At 42.3% G+C, this 21,643-nt stretch overlaps 1 protein-coding gene across 1 annotated transcript in view; it reads left to right on the top strand.

Annotated features, from left to right (window-relative positions):
* Positions 1 to 21,643, top strand: part of PUDP (pseudouridine 5'-phosphatase) — a 272,258-nt gene that overhangs the window by 119,886 nt on the left and 130,729 nt on the right. The window contains exon 3 of the mRNA XM_066599922.1: positions 4,325 to 4,554. Coding sequence (XP_066456019.1) covers positions 4,325 to 4,554 — 230 coding nt within the window. The remainder of the gene's footprint in view (positions 1 to 4,324; positions 4,555 to 21,643) is intronic.

Raw genomic sequence — 21,643 nt, 5'->3', positions numbered from 1 at the left:
AACACTTTATAAACTTTATTGATGCTTAGCCTTTGTGTGTGAACTTATTTACTAAAGCGTGATTTGTTCTTAGTAAGAGAAATCAAGTAATCTTGTAGCTAAGATACCTCTTAATGGCTAACAAATAAGTGATGATATGAGCCTTTAACACAAAAGGGGAGGGTCTGGGAATATGGTTATCAGATGAGCATCTTTGTGCAGGGTATGATGGAATGTCTTTGCAGTTTTCCTTAAAGGGGTTGTCTCGCGGCAGCAAGTGGGGTTATACACTTCTGTATGGCCATATTAATGCACTTTGTAATATACATCATGCATTAATTATGAGCCATACAGAAGTTATTCACTTACCTGCTCCGTTGCTAGCATCCTCGTCTCCATGGTTCCGTCTAAATTCGCTGGCAGCTTGCTTTTTTAGACGCGCTTGCGCAGTCTGGTCTTCTCCTTTCAGCACGAGCCGCTTCAGTGTGCTCGCCGCTACAGCTCTTCTGCGCATGCGCAGACGAGCTGTCACTGCTCGGGAGCGCGCTGGAGCGGCCATTCTGTACCATCCTCTGTTAGAGGAAGGTGCAGAGCTGCCCAGCCGAGAAGCCCATCAGCCCAGCCGAGAAGCCGCCCAGCCGAGAAGCCGCCCAGCCGTCCAGGTAAGTGATGGGCCGGGGGGGCTGCCGCTGGGCCGGGGGGGGGGGCTGTCGCTAGGCCGGGGGAACTGTCGCTGGGCCGGGGGGGGCTGTCACTAGGCCGGGGGAACTGTCGCTGGGCCGGGGGGGGGAACTGTCGCTGGGCCGGGGGGGGGGGGGGGCCTGTCGCTGGGCCGGGGGGGGGGGGCTGTCGCTAGGCCGGGGGGGGCTGTTGCTAGGCCGGGGGGGCTGTCGCTAGGCCGGGGGAACTGTCGCTAGGCCGGGGGAACTGTCGCTAGGCCGGGGGGGGGGGGCTGTCGCTAGGCCAGGGGGGGGCTGTCGCTAGGCCGGGGGAACTGTCGCTAGGCCGGGGGAACTGTCGCTAGGCCGAGGGGGAACTGTCGCTAGGCCGGGGGGGGGGCTGTCGCTAGGCCGGGGGGGGGCTGTCGCTGGGCCGGGGGGGGGCTGTCGCTAGGCCGGGGGAACTGTCGCTGGGCCGGGGGGGGGCTGTCGCTAGGCCGGGGGGAACTGTCGCTGGGCCAGGGAGGGGGGGCTGTCGCTGGGCCGGGGGGGCTGCGCCGGTTACCTGCTGCCTGGCGGTGGGTGACTGTGTGCCGTGGTCGGCCGCGTTGAATCCAGGGGTCCGGTCGGCGGCTGCGGGGCGTCTGGTTGTCAGGGAGACACAGCTGGTAGCGTCTCGGGAGCGCGCACGTCGGGCTACAGCAAGCGAAGGGAAAAGAGCTGGCGGCCATCTTGGGAAAATTTTTATAAGTTGCTGAAACGCTGGAACTGTAAGTAGAAACCAGCTAGAAAAGTCATTTACAGGGGTAATTAGTAATGTATTCTTAATTAGGGGGACTGGGCAAAAAAAAAATTCACTGCTTCCTCGAGACATCTCCTTTAATACCTTTAGCTGTGAGTTGTAGGTCAGTAGTAGAGGTACATGACGGTTTTCTTTCTCTGTGTATTGGAGCAGTTGATTTCTGGGTATCCTGGTGGCTCTGGTGATTTGGTCACCGATTTGAGGTGAAATGGTAGCCCTGGTTTAAAAATGTAATTTTTAAGGTGGTATAAATGTTCCCCTGTCTGCTCGGTTGAAGCAGATCTGGCTGTATCTGATGGCCTGACTGTAGACAATGGCCTTTTTAGATGTCCCATCTGAGATATTGGCTGATGAATTGGTTTTCAGTATTGAGTTGTTTGAAATTTATGGTTGGTGTCCGAAAAGTTGACTAGTAATTATTAGGAAATTATAGTACCAGTGTTTCTGGTGGTGTGATGTGCCACTCAGCTTTGCTACGTGCCTGTCACAGACACACCTTTGGTACATGACATGCGCATGGTACAAACACAGCTCTGCTACATTATATGCGTGTGACTGATCCAGCTGTGCCACAGTACATGCGTATGTTACAGACTCAACTCTGCTACATGACTCAGGTGTCCCAGACACAGTGTTGGTACATGACATACACATGGTAAAAACACATCTGATACATTATATGTGCGTTACAGACACAGATGTGCCATAGTACATGCGCAAGTTCTGCTACATGACATGCACATCACAAACACAGCTGTACTACATGATATACATCCATGCTGACTATACACCTTACAGGCACAGAACATGAGACAAACAGCTACTTGCAGCTCTACTACATTTATGCTGACTGCACACATGACACACAGCTCTTGGATACAGTGTTGAGCCACTGGTCATGTGATCCCTGACTCCACCCACACAGGTGATTACATGACAGTGACATCATAGGTCCTGGAACTTTCTGTTTGCTTATCCAGTATATAGTAGTACCAAACTACAGAATGGCTCTTCCCACAGCAGTGACCTCACCACAGGTCCTTCACCCCACCGGATCTCTGTGGTGACGGTAGGTCAGTTTCTCCTGTCAGGACTGCTTAGTTGTGTCAAACATAACAGCTTAGTTGTATTCTCAGCGTGTTAGAACCTGCTGTGACATTGCTGGTGGGGGGCTATGACGTCGCTAGGGGCGGGGCTATGGCATTGCCAGGAAGCCGGGCTATGAGACTCTCTCACATACAGACAGACAAGTGGTCATTTGTAGTTTGATTCCTGTGTATGAGTAGCTTAATGTCAGGTTTATGGTGGGGTGAAATGTGTTAAATTTCTCATTGAATTTTACTATTTCTTGTTTGATGTTGGTCCAGATGATTATGATAGCATCAGTGTAGCGGAAGTAGGCCAGTAGTTTACTGGAGCAGGAGGCCAGAAAGTCGCACTACAGTTTTGCCATGCAAAGATGGGCATATTGCAGTGCCATTTTACTGCCCATGCCGCTTCCGGTGAGTTGCAGAAATATCTTTGCCAAAGGAGAAATAATTTGTGTGAGGATAAATCTTGTGAATTGTAACATTGATTCAAAGGCAACCCCATTGGCCTCAAGGTGTGCCTGGCAGGTGGTCAGTCCATCTCTGTGTGGGATGTTCGAGTATAAGAATTCCACATCCATGGTGGCCATGATGGTGCCATTGGCGAATGGACCAATGGTTAACAGTTTGTTCAGTAGGTGTCCTGCAAGTAGCTGGTTATATTTCTCACTAGTGGTTTAAAGACACCTTCTACCCATTCTGAGATTTTTTCAGTGAGAGTTCCCCCACCTGGGATATTTGGCCTCCCTGGGTTGCCAGCTTTGTGTAGTTTGGGAAGCATGGAGAATACACCAACCCTGGTGTTCTTAAGTATCAAGTCCAAAAGTTTTTTTGTGGAGTCCCCAGACAGGCTTCTGATGATCCTTCTTAACTCCCTCACATATTTTTGAGTCAGGCCTGGTGAGGATCTGGTGTCCCTCAGCTGTGTCTGTATGCTTCTTTGGTGTACTCTGATGTATTCATGAGGACTACAGCATGACCTTTATCTGCAGGCTTAATGGTGACCCCATGTTTTTGAGTGCATAGGTGGCCCTTCTTTCTTGAATATTGATATTAAATGCTTCATTTTTCTGCCAGTCTAGTATAGTAGACTGCACCTCATGTCTAAAGGAGTCAATATAATTTTCGCATCTTAAATGTTACTAGGAAGGAATAGTGGATACCGTACTCAACGATTCACAGGTCAGCTTGTTACTTGTTGGCTAACTTTAGGTAATTTATGAATAAAACATAACTTCTATCAAAGACAACCTCTTTTAGGGCAAAGTCATCAAAGAATCTGCTTATCACGTCATGCTCAGTATCAGAACTCATGGAAAACTGTTTTCACTGTGGGAAGATACGGCCAACTAGATATTCCACTTGTACCACAGAGGAAATTTTAATATTGCATGTTATTTATTCAGATAAGTGTCCATCCATGTCATGAAAATGGAAATGTAACATTTTAAGAAGCCTATTTTCTCTAATTGCTTTTCGGTACATGAATGATATTCTGCTGTATAAGTCTGCCACATACTGTACTAAAGGAGTTAATTGACTTGTGCACTGCTACTGTTCAGTAGAACGTATATGTTCTCTGCAGCTCCCAGAGAACAAGGCACTGCAGAATCAGTCTTGTTTATGTGATTTCATTGTTTTGCACATTCATTTCAGATAATAACAGTGAAAGCCAAAAACTTTATTTTCCCAGAAACTGTCACACATTATTATCTGCTATCAATGATAGTATGGACAAGCTTCATCATGTAATCTTTGCATTTCTCATTTATTTCCTCTCTCTTTTTCTGTCACAGGGGTTGAAAAGTTAATCTACCATCTGAATAAGCACAACATCCCAATGGCTGTTGCCACCAGCTCAGCCAGAGTGACATTTGAAATGAAAACAAGTAGGCACAAAGAATTCTTCAATTTATTCCATCATATTGTGCTTGGAGATGACCCAGATGTGAAAGATGGCAAACCTCAGCCTGATGCTTTTCTTGTATGTGCAAAGAGGTTTAACCCCCCTCCGAGCACCGGCAAGGTAAGTGTGAAAATATATATTACTGTTGCGGCTGTGTTGTGCTAGATTTAAAAATCACACAATCCTAAAGTTGTTAAGTTTCAACCTTTTTATTTTTCCATTGTAGGACAAAGGGGCTTAATAGGTTATAGGTTATTAAATGTCTTATAAAATGGAGAAATCTGAACTGATTCTTCCTTTTGTGAATCCTTTAAGTGGCGCAGAAGACCGCTTAAATATCGATTTGCATTTTATGCTATACTAACTTAGATTTGCTTATCGAAGTAAAATGTATTGTATCGTGTTCTCTTAGAACACAACATAACCTGATATCTAGTAACAATCTTTTATGATTAGATGTTTTTGAACTTGCCAGATACAGTGAATATTTATAGATAAGTGACTGACCACTTATCTCCGTATAGAAACTGTGGTATTGCTTTTAGGCGCATTGTACTGCTAGGACACTCATTATCTTATGCTAGGAGCCTGGAAACCAGCTGATTTATGTCTGTCGTACCACTCCATCTCACTGCTAAATGGGCATGCAAAGGTTATTCCCATAAGTCGAGCTGTCAGGTTGCATAAAACCATTACGCTTTTTTTTTTAAAGGAAATTGAGAAAAAGTTTCTGCAGTAAGTACGGTATTTGCTTTGTAAGTCTTTTTGTATTTCAGTGGTTATAATGTCGGTTTTGCCCAGCATAGTGCACTTCTTTGATACCTTGCTGGTAATGGTACTGCATATCAAACACAAATTCAGTAAAAAAAAAGTTTTTTAGAGAACATGGAACTGGGAAACTGTAGCTTAAACGTAAAGGGAACCTGTCAGTAGAGTTTACTATTGTAAGCAAAGACCACTGCTGCACTCAGAAAAATGAACTGTTTTTCTTAGTAACTTTTTATGTGTGTCTTGGTAAATGTATACCGTATTAATCGTAGGTTGAAATATTACTGCGCTTTATGTAAATGGTGCAGAGTGGTCCAGTGGGCAGGCTGGACCATCTCTGCTCACTACCTGGTTGCCCCCAAAGTATGCCCCCTCTGCCCCATGTGATATGGATTATGCACTACACGTCGTCCAAATAGTTCTAGCAAGTCTCGAGTGTGCGCCATGAGTTAGTCAACTGGCACAGATTAGCAACACAATTCATCTATGCATGCAACATAAGGTAGTCAACGTGTGCATGCACAGATGGGCAACGTGATTTATCTGAACATGCTGCAGTTGACGGTGCACTTGCTAGCGCTACGTGGATGATGTCTAATGCATCATACACGTCACGAGGCGAAAGGGGTATACTTTGGGATTGAACGGGCTGCAGGAAGAGAAGCCACTCCCCTCCCCTTCCTTGCTCGGACTTGACCACTCTGCATCATTTACATACGGTATGTGGATATTTCTAACTACTATTAATGAGGTATACATTTATAGTGACACAAAGTTCTATGAAAAACAGACCACTTTCATTCGTGCAGCAGTAGTCTTGGCTTAAAACTAGTAAATTTTGCTGACCGATTCCCTTCAAAAAGTTGCATATCTCAAGGGGGTTTCCGGTTAAAGGGTCTCTGTACTCCCTAGCAGTTCTTGAGATTTTTATACTTTCAGAGGGTTTTAGCATGCAGATTTTCCTTTTTGGAGTCATTTTTCAAGTTTACAGTTAAGGAAGTACACACTGTTACTACAAAACACTCATATTTATCAAAATCATTAAAGGGCCCCCTTTTTATTTATTTTTTATTCATGATTTTCATATTCTCTCAAAGTTTGTGAGCTAGTTACTTTGGTCGGTGGTTCTTTTCTAACTCCTGACACCTTTCCCCTCAGGGGGGTCAGGTGATCTCAAATCTGATTTTAACTCAGATTTAATTGGGTTTATGTTATCTGAAATTAGTCCATTTCAGTTGAAGTGATGCTATTGCATAAATCCTACCACACAATTCGTAGAAGGGGACACTGACAGTGATCATCATCAGTAATTGACAGTCTCACAGTTGTAATACAGGAGATCACTGCTCATCCTGACTGCATATGTATTATGTTTAGCTTATTTAGATGAAAAGAGAAGGTAATGATTTGAAATTGTCCTCCAAGCAGGCAAAATTATATAGCCTCTATCTAATGTTGTCCTGATGCATCATGGGATAGATTTAAAAGTGAAGTAAAATGATTTATTTTGATAAATATCAGACAGGGGGCTGCACTGCAAGGAACAGTATACAGACTTCAAAATTGTTGACACTTAGGCTGGGTTCACACGGGGTGAATTTGCCGCAGAATTCACGTGCAGAAATTCGCTGCGGCTAATCCACCTGCTGCCGCTAATCCCGGCATTAGCCAGCCATGTGGATGAGATTTGTCAATTTTTTTTTTTTTTGCTACGGCCTCGCTCTCCTTTTATGGGAGAACCGGTCGCAACAGAAAAGCATGCGGCAAAGCCGCTCCAAAACCCGCGGCTGAGTGCCGTGGGTTTTAAAGCTGTGCCAGATTTCCGCCGAGAATACGACCCATGGGAATTCAGCCTTAAAGGGCCACTCTGGCAAAAACTGTCACCAGTTTAGGAAGTTTTCCACATAGTGGTGAGTTCAATTTCTACATGTATGGTTTAAATCTCTTAAGCAATCCCTATTGGTAACTGCAGGTAAAAAGAATTTAATTGTTTAACTCTTTAGTGAGATAAAGATAAGCAGGGAATTTGGAATATCATTAAAAAAAAATAATATATATATATATATATATATATATGCCAGGAAATTAACCAGTGTGGGTTTTTGACTTTTTTAAAAGAATGGGAAATATTCAATGTAATGGAAAGATTATCTATTGCAGTGGATGGGAATTAAAAAAAAAACGAATTTATGGAGAGCTGTACTGTTTGGACGTGCAACATGTGAGTGAATTGCAATCACACAAATAGGTATAACTTATTTGTAATTGAGACTAAAAAAATATATTCTGCATAGGCATCCAGTTTAAGCAGTACACTTACATGACTACCTAGGGGTTTATGCCAAAGGAACGGGATTCTATCCGGTATTTTAGAAGTAAAATAAACCATGTTTTCTGTGTGCACTCAATACAGGAATCAATTTAAGCTACTTTATTGCCAGGACTACAGGACCGTCATTCTGTGGAGCAGTAGAGTGAAATATAGGCCAGAATATATGTCAATGTCAAGATATAACTTTTTAGAAATACTTCTAACTTGTGTAACTATTCCACAGAGCAAACTATCCCTGTGTGGATATTAAAGGGTCTCTTCTATACAAGAAATGATAAAATATCACCCTGGGAATATCATCCTTTATTTAATGCAGTACAGGCTCTCCAATCTGTCAAAAGAAGGAATCTGTTAAAATACTTAGACTATGGTAGAAACAGTATTTAAGTGAAATACTTTAAGCAAAGTGCGATTTTATGTCCTAGTCCCCTCCAGAAAAAAATTTCAAAAAAACAGTAGGTGAGGAAAACAAATACGTCCTGGTAACCATATCTAGTAACTCTGTTCAGAGTAATTTGCAATGTTATTGTGCAGTTTTAGTAAAAGAGATCTGATGGGCTGAAGGGCCTACAGTGATGTCACTGGTGTGGGAGAAGCCATTTGCAGTTTAATAGAAAGTACTGTATACTGGATAAACCGACAGCGGCTACCACCAGGACTTGTGGTAATGTCAGTCATGTGATCACCTGTGTGGGTGGTGTTAGGAATCATATGACTAATGGTGGTTACTGTATCCAGCAGTCTGGTGATGTGTGGAATAGCAAAACTCTGTGTGTGAATCAGGATGTTGCAGAGCTGTGTGTGTCCTGTGCTGTGGGAAGTCAGGATGTAAATGGATACACACAGCTCTGCCCCAGTGTACAATGTCCTGTGGGATGTGTTGGGTCAGCATGCATGTAGTAGAGCTGTGTGTGTAATATGTGGGAATCATAATGAATGTACAATGTAGCAAAGGTGTGTGTAATGTGTGTGAATCGAGATGGATGTACTACAGCTGTGTGGGTAATGTGTGGGGTCAGGATGGATGAAGTAGAGCTGTGTGTGATTTGTGGGGATCAGGATGAATGTACGATGTAGCACAGCTGTGTGGTGTATTGTGCCACCAGAAACTGGTACTATAATTTACTAATAATTACTAGTATATTTATAATCATATCTGCAATACATGCAATAAGAAATAATCAAACGTATTTGAAAACTAGATGCTATACCTACTTCAAATGCATTCCTATTGTGAATTGACCGTGTTCCCTGCCATGCTGCATGCAGTGCTATTTTTTTTCTGGTTAAAATGCATGATAGAGTGATTAGACACTGAGTGGAACCCAATACAGTTAATTGGATCCTTTTGGGAGCTGTTTGTGCCTAGAATATGACAGATCCAGCACTGCCATTCCGTGCGTTCTGTTGATATAACGAATTGCCAATGTGTACAAGGCCTAACTTCATTGTGTGATTGCCTGCAGCTTCCCTGATAGTATAAGCTAATTTCTGTGGGTTTTTGCAGCCAAGCCCACGGTGATCAGCTGACTGACTCAACTGGAGAGCTTCTCAATAAAGGCCACGCCATAAATCTCTTAAACGGGTAGTCTGAGTTGCACTATCTCTGGATAACCCCTTCCCCATGCACTAACATTAACTGTCAAATCCCCCACTCCCGCTATGAGACTCAAAGGTGCTCAGTCTCCTGCTCCAGTCTGACAGCTCCAGTCCCACCTGGTTTATGGGACGTCACAGAGGCTGCAGTTAATAGAGTTCAGTGAAGTGATAGCTGCAGACAATCACTTCAGCAGTCCTGTGAATAATTAAAAGCGCATGACTGCTGTAGTAGCTTCTGGACTGGAGCAACAGAGATTGGGGCAGCTTCAGGAGAAGGCTGAGAAAAGTAATAGCTGTCTGCAAATATCTGAAGGGCTGTCACAGTACAGAGGAATCAGCATTCTCTTTTTCACAAGGAAAGAATAGGAGTAATGGAATGAAACTAAAAGGGATCAGAAAAATTTTACAGTGAGGATGATCAATGAGTGAAACAGGTTGCTGTGGGAGGTGGTGAGTTCTCATAAAACGGAAGTCTTCAATCAGAAGCCGAACAGACATCAGTTTGGGTTTAGTGATTCGTGCAATGAGCAGGGGGTTGGACACGATGATCCTGGAGGTCCTTTCCAACTCTACCATTCTATGATTAACCAGACTGTTAAGGAGGAGCACATTTAAGGGGTTAGTAATACTTAGTACCTCTAGCTGTGAATTGTAGGTTCTAACTAAAGGTACATGATCGTTCTTTTCTTTCTCTGTGTATTAGAGTAGTTGATTCCTCTCATCCCAGACAAATCTAATTTCCTTCTATGACAGAATCACTTATTGGGTTGATCAGGGAAATGCAGTAGATATAGTATATCTTGACTTGAGTAAAGCATTTGCCAAAGCATCTTCTACCATAACTAATGGAAAAAATGACCAAATATGGGATTGACAAGGCAACTGTTAGGTGCGTTCAATACTGGCTGATTGATCATTCTCAGAGTGGTCATAAATGGCTGCACATTCAAGTGGAAGAATTTATCAAGTGGGGCACCACAAGGCTCTGTCCTAGGCCCAGTGTTCAACATTTTTATAAATGATCTGGAGGAGGAAATTGATGGGAAATTGACCAAATGTGCCTACACAAAGCTAGGAGAGATAGCTAACGCTAGGGAAGAGTATTCAAAAAGATCTAGAAAAGCTTGAACAGTGAGCGGCGACTAACAGAATGGTATTTAACAAGGAGAAATACAAAGTCCTACATCTGGGCAAGAAAAATGAAAAAACCGCATACAGAATGGGAGAAACTGGACTAAGCAGCAGCACATGTGAAAAAGACTTGGGTATACTAATAGGTCATAGACTGAACATGAGTCCATAATGTGGTGCAGCAGCCAAAAAGGCAAACACAATTCTGGAATATATTAAGAAAAGCATAGTCTAGATCACATTAGGTAATTATCACCTCTACTCTTTAATCATACCTCATCTGGAATACTGTGTCCAGTTCTGGGCAACCCACTTTAAAAAGACATTGTCAAACTGGAGCAAGTTCAGCGGACAGTTAGATGGTGAGCGGTCTGCAAATCATGCCCTATGAAGAACAGTTAAAGGACCTGGGAATGTTTAGCTTTCATAAAAGACTAAAAAGAGATTTAATAGCTGTCTGCAGATATCTGAGGGGCTGTCACAGTGCAGATGGATCAGCCCTATTCGCATTTGCACAAGGAAAGACTAGAAGCAATGGGATGAAACTGAAAGGGAGGAGACTCAAATTAGATATTAGGAAAAACTTTCTGACAGTGAGGGTGATTAATGAGTGAAACAGTTTACCATGGGAGGTAGTGAGTTCTCCTTCAATGGAAGTGTTTAAACAAAGGCTGGACAAATATCTGTCTGGGATGATTTAGTGAATCCTGCACTGAGCGGGGGGTTGGACCAGATGACCCTGGAGGTCCCTTCTAACTCTACCATTCTATGATTCCCAGGTTTCCTGGTGATTCTGGTGTTTTGGCCATCAATTGAAGTTGGATGATAGTCTTTTTAAGATGGTGCAAGTGTCCAAAGTAGTTGTGGATAACAGAGTAACAATTATGAATTCTCTGCACTTCTTACATTACATTGTTTATAACATGGAACAGAATCCAGCAAGAAGTAATAGTAACAGAATGCTACATTTCATACATTTACGCTTGGGAAACATTTGACCAGTTCATTAAAAAAAAAAGTTTGAATGGATAGATTTTTTGGCTCAATGTGATGATACATGCTTCAGTTTCATGAGCTATGCTACACTAAGAGACTTGTGCTAAGTAGTCTGGAAAAGGCTAAATGGGGTCAAGCTGTATCCCACACACAGCATCACCAGAGCATCCAGACAGAGGTTTGTAAAGTGTAGGCTTCTCATCTGACATTTAATCAATCCACAATTTAATGAGGTAACCTATAACAGTTCTATTTAACAAGGGATATAAACATTGAAAACAGACAGGTTTCTATAGTTGTGTGGAAATTCTTTGTCCATAAATTGCGTATTGGATATGTTTATTGCACATAACTTTAAACCTGTCTTGTTTTATATAAAAGTAGCTGTTTGTTTGAAGTTCATTTTAACACATTAGGTGTTATCAAAGTGTTTCCTACATCTGAAATTTCAAGTCAAATGAATATAATGCATTTTCCTATGCAGAAACATGCTTGAAGAATGCCAAGATGGTACTCCGAAAAACTGTGGGGGTCAAAATATGCAGTACACCTCTAGATGAATTCGTTAAGGGGTCTAGTTTTCGAAATGGGCCATTTGTGGCAGTTCTCTGTTTTGGCCTCTTAAGGGCTCTACAAGTGTGCAATGGAACCTAAAACACCTTCAAGCAAATTTTTTTTTAAAACTTTGCTTCTGTAAAAATTTGCATTTGATATTCATTCATATTTTCTTGAGGGCTGTTGTTGCTTGCAGCTCTTATTTTCAGTTGCACTCTTCTCTAAAGCCCTCCACTTGCATATGGATGCCCTGTTTCATTGCTTCTCTACCTAAAAAAAAAATTGATAATTTTAAAAATTATTTTGATATATTTTAATGTTTTAATTTTACCGGACAATTGACTTTTGTGCATGCTCCCCCCATTTTCCTGACGGGCGCATGAGCCGAAGCTGGTAAGTCGGCGGATAAAGATGTGATTGGGGGACAAATCTGGGGACCTTAGATATGTAATTTCATCTCCCCTTACGGATACTAGTAGTTTTTAAACTTTTTTTTTTACACTTCAGCTTTACATGAACGCCATTATCCAATGGATGATGGGGAGCCGCGGACCCTGGTGATAACTCCCTGCACTTGGCTATCTTGACAGCCCGGGTGCAGGGAGATTTTAAATTTGCCAGGCTCTCCGACCTTCTGCACATTCACGCCACATCAGCGCATGTGCAGAATCCCGTGGCAGGTCAGATCACCACGGGACATCATGGAGGATGGAGGGGAGTATTTTCAGCTGATCCATGAGGGAAGCTGAAACTTTAAATTTTTTAGTTTCAAAAGTTTTTATTCGACTTTTATTTAACTTTACACAATATCGCCTTAGTCACACGGGCGTTTTTTGCCGCGATTTGCGGATCGCATGATGGATGCGCATCCGCAAATCGCGTGACCGGGGCCGAAAAATCGCCCGAAACAACTGCTCCTAGCCGCGTTTCAATAGAAACGGGCCGGAGCTGTCCAGCGCATTGAATTCAATGGAGCCGGCAATACAGCCGGCTCCATTGAAAGCAATGCGCTGCGGGCGATCTCACGATGAATTGTCGGGAAGGGCTTAAATATATAAGCCCTTCCCTACAATTCATCCAGAAATGTGTAAAAAAAAAATATATATATATATACATACTCACCTTGTCCCAGCAGACAGAGTTCAGCGCGGCCGGCCGGCAGTTCTCCTGAACTGCTCTCTGTAGTATTCAGCAGCCGGGGATTTAAAATCCCCTGCCTGCTGAATGAACTGCCTCTGATTGGTCACAGCCTGACCAATCAGAGGCAGCTCTCACTCACACCCATTCATGAATTCATGAATGGGTGTGAGTGAGAGCTGCCCCTGATTGGTCCCTGCGCTGAGCCAATCAGAGGCAGCACTCACTCACCCATTCATGAATTCATAAATGGGTGTGAGTGAGAGCTGCCTCTGATTGGTCAGGCTGTGACCAATCAGAGGCAGTTCATTCAGCAGGCGGGGATTTTAAATCCCCGGCTGCTGTATACTACAGAGAGTTGTTCAGGAGAACTGCCGGCCGCGCTGAACTCCATCGGCCAGGACAAGGTGAGTATATATATTTTTTTTATTTTTACACATTTCTGGATGAATTGCAGGGAAGGGCTTATATATTTAAGCCCTTCCCGACAATTCATCCTGCGCTTGCCGGCAGCCCATTGCTTTCACTGGAGCCGGCTGTATTGCCGACTCCATTGAATTCAATGGGCAAACATCGTTCTTCTTTGCCACAGCTGTTACAGCTGTGGCAGAGGAGAATGATTTGTCTACTATATGTTCTCAATGGGGTCGGCGCTGCTGCCGCCGGCCCCATTGAGCGCATATAGAGAAGAGAACAGGAATCGCAGATCGGAGATAGGTGCGATCTGCGATTTCTGTTCTATAATTTATCGGACGAGCGCATAAAAAGGGCTCTTGTGTCCGATACCATTGCAAAGCAATGGTTTTATAAAATCGCCAGACGCATGTGCAAATCGCGCGAAAAAACGCCCGTCTGACTAAGCCCTAAAGGGCTGAAGAATACCCCTCCCAGTGGTGACTGTAATAAAAGCCATCTTAAGACTGTAAATGTTAAACTAAACAAACATGAAATGTATCCTATTGGTCACCACTCATTTTATCTGTAAGAAAAATATTCTCATTTGTATATAGGATGTTATTGGTATCATCTGGTTTGTCTCAGGAGATTTACTCTTTTGAAGTCAGTGGTCATGACATATTTGCGATATTTAGATAGTCCATAGTTGCCAAGTCTTAAGGAAGCCCTCCATAGAATCGTCCCTCATAGCTATGATGCTGTTTAGAATGATGGATGTTTTCAACCACTGGGATGCTATGTAGATCATTGCTGCCATACATATAAACTGAGAGAGTTTGTGTTGATTATTATACCTGGTCGGTATGTCCGCCAGCAGGTCAACAAGGGTTGAGGGGGAATGTCTTGCCCAAAACTATAGAAACCACACTGGCTACCTGCTTCCAGTGTGATCTCTCCGCTGGGCATGTCCACCAGGTACGCAAAACCAAACCCAGTGCCCCGCAACCTCTAAAAGCAATTAGGTGAGGTAGTAGGGGAGATCTTGTATATCGTTGTGGGGACGTAGTGTGACCTGTGTAGTATTTATTAGGAATTTTCGGCCAGGGTCACCTGATGGCTGCCCTTGGCAATAAATGCACAGCAGTGGTGCCATCTTGCCATTGAGAGCTATGTGTTTAGGTCCTCCTCTCAGCGTCTCATGAATGAGAGCTTGTCTTCATGTGAGGGCTGATTCATATAATTATATAGGAAAGAGATCATCCCAGGCTGAAGTGATCACCAGACGCACAGCCTCTCAAACAGCGTATTGGGTATTCGAGACTGGAGTTGAGGAAAAATAGTCTGCAAGAAGCTATATATCTGCCGTGTTTCCAGCCACAAGTGGTCTGCAACTGAGTGAATCCTTAACTCTTTTACACTTTTTGTTTACTGACATGCGATCGCCGTTATCCTTTGGATATCGGTGATCGCGTGACGGGGGCTTCTTACATTCCTTTGACAGCTCCAGGTTGTCGGTTACCTCCAGTAACCTACAACATTGAGCTGTCACATCCACAGTCCATGTGGCTTTAATCCCCAGAGGGAGCATGTTACAGCCCTCCAGATTAAAGCCCACTAAAGCAGGACGTAAAAAGTCTACGGGGTGGTCACTAAGGGGTTAATTACACTATGTTCAATTGCCCATATTACTTGTATTGAGATTTATACTCCATCTTATACTAGTATTGTACAACTTTGATTTTTAAGCTGTGTCTTATGTTTCATTTACTGACATATTTTTACTTATGAACTTTTTCTTTTTAACTTATGAAATTTTTATGCACCTGCTGCATTAAAATATTTTCTTTTAGGCCTCATGCCTACAGCCGTCGCAGGATGCCCCCGCGGATTTACGCTGCGGGAGTACCGTAGTGGTAAACAAGACGTGCCCACTGGTGATCGTGGAAGAACGCTCCTTTTTCCGCGGTCTCCATTAATACTATAATAATGCAGCCCCCCCCCCCTCCCCCCTGCAGCCTACATCTGTAAAAAATAGAACATGCTTCGATTTATTTCCCACCATGAAAATCCGTGGTAAAATTTCTCGTGTCAGCTTTGGCAGGCAGAAAAGTTATTGGGTTCAATAGAACCTAATGGATGCAGAATTCCGCTGCGGATTTACGTCCGGGGAACCGCAGTACAGATCTGTTCATGGGCATTTGGCCTTATTGTGACAATATCCTATTTGTTTTTTTCTTTTTCTTTTCTCCATGCTGTTGATCTTGTTACTAGCACTGCTATCATTAATGGACTTGTAGAAGTATTTATTTTATGGCTGCTTTTAATTAATTATTTTAAATTTACCGGATAATTATCTTCTAAGGTTACATGTGATATGAAGATAGTGTTCCACCCAGTCTTGCTGAGGAAGGGACTGCATCCTTGAAACGTGTCAATGTGCTGTTTATGTTAAAGAGGAGTCAGGTTTTCATCCAGGTCTTGATCTCATTAAAGTTGTACTAATTAGTATTGTCCTAATAAGCTGTGTTTTATCCAAACCAATGACCAGTTAGGTTCTTAGCTTTAAAATGTCCATAATGCACCTAAAGAAAGTGTGAAATACCAACATAATCATTATTTTCATTATATCAAAATAAAGAGCTGTTGTCGAATTGTCAAGGAAGAATACCTTTCCAAATGGACAAATGTGTCTGTCTTGTGTCAGTAATACATAAAACGAAGTCCCAACTATATTAGAAAATTCATATACTTAAAGTGTGTGTGCATAATGAACACCAACTTGAGAAAACAAGTAATATGAATAAATCTAAAGAGCAAAAAAAAATGTTAGCAATGTAGAGGGAACCCACAGTAAAATAGATTTCTTTTTCAATTTCTATTGAACCATCAAAATCCAAAAAAAACAGTGGACCTAGGGTAAACTATTTCATTGCCGTTTTTCTTTCCGAGGGTAATAAATTGTTCTCTGGTTTATCTGTTTCAATCTTTGTATCTCTCAGCTTTATTTTCAGCCAAATGTCACCAGGCAAAATGTACATTTTTTTCGGACAATGTTGAAAGCAACCTGATTACCTTCACAGATAGCACAAGGCTAATACAATAGATGCTTAGTGCTTATTCCCTTTGAACATGAAAGAGTTCATTAAAGTAGATCCCCTGATATTTGAACACATGTGCAGAATAGAAACACCTTTAGTATGAAGCGAAGGAAATCAGCAACTAAAAGGGAAACTACCGGATACCCATTCGTCTTTTTTAAGAGTCCTTTGTGTTCTTTAAGTGGTATTGTTTCTTTATCTATAGATATCAACGATGGTGCCATAAATTTACATAGATATGTGTATGTTGGACATGCAGATTTTTCTACAGTGAGATATTCCGCTAGGTGCTAAAGCACCATAATAATGGATTGCCTTTTTCCAATTTAAAGGTTTGTTCAATTTTTGGAAAGAAAAACTAGTATCAAAAAGACAGACATACATAGTATAGTACATGCCAGTTGGGGGACAGACAAACCCCGATACAGGGGAGACCCATGTATCTGGTTAATTAACACTAAGGCAAGGCAAGATGTTACCCAAGTAACTAATTGACCCAAATCTAAATAACTTGGAGCTGAAGCATTTTTAATTCTTTACTATGTATTCCTCTTCCTGTTGTAAACTGACAATGTACAGTATGACTTGCTAAGAGGATTGGGGAAGGAAATCGGCAACTGGTCTGAAGGCCCTTTTACACACACAGATAATCTTTCAAAGGACTGAAAGATTGAGTGATCTATTTACATAGTGTTAATGGCCATTAACACTTCATCATCTGCATTTGCATGTAAAAAGCCCTGCACAAGTTGTTTTTAGAGCCCATAGTGTGTTTAAACACACTCCTAGCTGTGCAAACAGCTGTCAGCACATTCCTTTGTTCTCTCAGGGATGCTGGCAGATTGCATTGTTCTTCTCCTAGGGAGAACAGCATGCAGTTTATTGAAAGATAAATATGTTGGCTTTTTCTTTCAGTGGCTGAACGACCTGATTTTAAGTTAACCTATAAAATCATCATTTCAATGAAAAGTGCAGGATGCCCGCATTTACATATAACAATCATTGCTCATTTTTGGTTGTTTTACATGCGAGTATCGCTCAAAATTTGTTCAAAGGGTGTTGAAGCTCTGACCACTTGCATTAGTTTTTGATCAGCTTCCATTGCCCTTAGGCAGGTTTCACTTAAAAAATGTTAGCTTTGTTTTTCTTCTAGTTTATTTTGGTGCTTAGCATGTTTATTGGCACAGAAAATAACTTATGCTTTTGGGCTTGGAAAAAAACTTTTCTGAATTTATCTCCTTGGGTTTTTCAATATAACTTTAAAAACACCTGTAAAACTGGAAACTCACCTCTAAAAAAATGCCCCAAATAAACAATTGCATAATAAATATCTGTAAAAAATATTTAGGCTGCAGATATTTTACTCACTTTTTAAAACACAAACTGTATTGAGCCTTAAGACAAGACAATATTGTAGTGTCAGGGAAATTTCTGCGTACAGCACCAATCAGGCCCACCCCAATGCCCCGCTGCCGGCGGTAAAGAAGAGACACCACACACGGAGGTCTGGTATAGTTCCTCACACGGGGACATGACTGCGCACTTTATTACAGATTACATGGGATCTTATACCCTTTGGTCTCATCACTAGGAATGCGTGATGGGCTCATTGGCTAAAATTCACCGCATAACCATATATGGGAAGTCCGGATTTCCGGCCTGAGACAGTGAAAGTTATATACGTAGTTGAACAGTCGTTATCTAGATATGGAGCTTCTGGGAAAACAGCCAAGCACGCGGCCTTCGTGTCCGGTTCTGTATCATCTCTGAATTTCTGGACACATCTCTCTCAGCCTTGTAAAGCCTTGGAATATCTGATGTAAGGCGACATATAAGTTTTTCTTATTTTAACTTTGAATAGAACTTGCATACAGGTATAAAAGCATAAAAAACATATGGCAATATATACATATACCCTCACAGTAGTAGCTCACCAGAAAACTACTTTGTGTAGCTCTGAGACAAATACAGGAGACTTTTATTGCCCTTCCCCGTCTCCTACTTAACACCATTAGGGAGCTGCAACACAAACTTCTTCACAGACTGGCTGAAAATGTCTAAGTTAGACCCTCTGATAGTGAATACGTTTCAGTGTATTCCAACCTCCATTGATTAATATATGACAAATAGGACTCCATTAAAGTGCCAATAAGGTAAATTTTCTAGAATATACAATTTCTTTAATGACACGGTTGCTCCAAATGTCTGGAGAACCAACTGTTGTCTGGATAATACTTGGGCCAAGAAAAATATGAAAGTCTGGGGTGACACAGGGTGTTAAAAATAAAGTTTTTTCCCTTTTTTGAATGAAGCCAGCACAGAGGAAAGCAGAGTAACGTCAACACGCCGCGTTGGACAGCATGTTATGCATTCCAAAATCGCTGTGTTGAACTCGATGATGCATACCCTGTGTACCGCGTCATCATGAAGTGACACAACAGTCATGATGTACTCTCGGTGAGTAGGCATTGCTCTCTACATATCTGCATTGAAAGATCATTTTTATGCTTGAGAATGGCCATTAAGTGGCGGAAACGCATTGCATCTGCCGTTTGACCTTCCGTCTGAGGGACAACATTTTTTAAATTTGTGTATTGTGACATTTGTAATAAAGAAGATAAACTACTTCTGAGTGAGATCACAAAATCTCGATGAGGGATTACCTCCAGTGATAGACAGGCTGTCCTGGGACTCTAAGGGTGGGTGTTACACCCCAGTATTCCACCACTAGGGAACCTCCCTCTTCTGAGTGAGTACCCAAATTATTGTTACTTTTCTCTTATTTGAGCGCACGGTAAATTATCTAAAATGAGACAAAAATTTGTTGACCGATTTACTTTCTAACAGAATGGGATACTTGGGTAGCTATCGCTACATCCCAGATCCTGTAGTAGCCTTGTAAAGAAACTACCGTATATACCGGCGTATAAGGCGACGGGGCGTATAAGACGACCCCCCAAATGTCACCTTATACGCCGGTATTCAGTGGAGAAAAAAAAAAAAATTTTATTACTCACCTCCCACGGCGTTCTGTCGCGCTCCGGCAGGATGTCGCTCGCTCCGTCAGGCTGTCGCTCGCTCCTCGTCCCCGGCGCAGCATAGCTTTCTGAATGTGGGGCTTGAAATCCCCGCTTCCAGAAAGCTAATACACACGCCGGCAGCCATGACATCATTGAATGGCTGTGATTGGCTAAAGCACACGTGGCTTCAGCCAATCACACTATTCAATGACATCATTGAATGGGTGTGATTGCTAACACGTGCGCCTTCAGCCAATCACAGCCATTCAATGATGTCATTGAATAGTGTGATTGGCTGAAGCCACGTGTGCTTTAGCCAATCACAGCCATTCAATGCTGTCATGGCTGCCGGCGTGTGTATTAGCTTTCTGGAAGCGGGGATTTCAAGCCCCGCATTCAGAAAGCTATGCTGCGGCGGGGACGAGGAGCGAGCGACAGCCTGCCGGAGCGAGCGACATCCCGCCGGAGCGCGACAGAACGCCGTGGGAGGTGAGTAATAAAATTTTTTTTTTTACACTTTTTTTTTTTTGTATTACCGGCGCATAAGACGACCCCCGACTGCAGAGCAGATTTTTCGGGGTTCAAAAGTCGTCTTATACGCCGGTATATACGGTACCTACAATTATTATTTTTTTTAATTTTTTACTTTTTCATAGTTTGCTTTTGAAGGTGACACCGAGAACCTTCCTTGTGTGTGATTTTGTTTAAGCAGAACTAGTAAGCATGAGCTGCCAGTGCTTTGGATAGAAAAGGTCAATGGTATTGTGTAAAAATTTAGAAGCAAAGCACATACGTGCTTTTGTAATATCCTATATTGAGATTTATTTGAATACACCAAGCTCTGCTCTGAAGAGTATCAATTTGTAAGCCACAGTGGAGCCATTTGCTAACTTCTAATATTTCCGCTCTCTGTAAGAGGAATGAAAAAAGGGAAATCCCAGTATAGAAAACATGCAGTGATACATGGAGATAAGTAATATTCCTGTGCTAGACATCCTGATGTGTTCAACAATAGATCTTCAGGAGCATGTACTGGCAAAGGTCATGTGTACATCAGATCACCTTCTACTCCAGACATACAGAATATTTTAATTTAAAAAAATGGACATATAGGGGGAGATTTAGTAAGACTTGAATTACAAACACTGGTAGATGATTCCCTGCTGGCACACAAAATTCCTAATATATCAAGAGGCTTTTTCCCCCTAATTTTACAAATTCTCCAATTAACCTGTCTCTAAAATGTAGTCCTATTTGTTCCCAATTAGCTGACCTTTATTTTGTTGACAGATGTGTCCTTTACTATTGGCCAGATATGTTCAGATGTGTCACATGGACCAGCTTCTTGTAACCACATGATTTCACTATATTTATTGTCCTTAATTGGATGAATATACATGATATATGAATGCAGAGAACTAAAAAGTGAGGAAATGGGAATTCTGACCCTAACCTATGAATTTGCCGACGCCCTACCTAAAAGTGGAGCATATGCCCTGATAAGGGTAAACCGCATGTTCACAATCTGGGGTATTGTTGTCTTTCACGAAGTAGGAAATAGGGATGTTGTATACCAAACAAACTAATCTGATTATGGAGCTAGATGAGAGCTACCATCTAGACCAGCTGCAACAGCTAACTAGCAGTATAACTGGTGTCCTCCATGAGAAGGAACCAGAATGAATGTTTACAGGCAAGCACTGTACTGATTGGCCAGCTGAGATGCCTACCACACACCTGCAGAGAAGTGCTGAAATGACACTGAGAATGCATCGGCATATGGATCACATGAGTCGGAACACACACCATACCATCTCCCCAGTCTCAAACCGACACAGCTGATGAGCCGTGACACGCAAGATCTCTATCCTATATAATTCTGCTGAGGCCATCCAGTGATGGCCTCCAAGTGTCTCCTCACAGTAGGCTCTGGCTATCTGCCTGTACAGACACATAGACATTGCCTATCAATCATTGGTAAGGGGCAGCTTAGAGATGGGGCATCACTAGGCTTATAATGCTATGCTCATAAGTATGAGCCTGCTGTATACTTGCTAAGGGGCAATTTGGCAATAAGTACAATGTTTTCTGCCTTTGGTACTGTCTAATAGATGAAGAGATATGCCATAGTAATTGATTGCCTTTAATGGCCAGCTTTCCTGCAGTGCCGTTGACCA

The sequence above is a fragment of the Eleutherodactylus coqui genome, chromosome 4, assembly GCF_035609145.1.
Source record: "Eleutherodactylus coqui strain aEleCoq1 chromosome 4, aEleCoq1.hap1, whole genome shotgun sequence".
NCBI classification, from domain to species: Eukaryota; Metazoa; Chordata; class Amphibia; order Anura; family Eleutherodactylidae; genus Eleutherodactylus; species Eleutherodactylus coqui.
The sequence above is the reverse complement of the archived record's forward strand: the minus strand, read 5'-3'. Positions and strand labels throughout refer to the sequence as shown.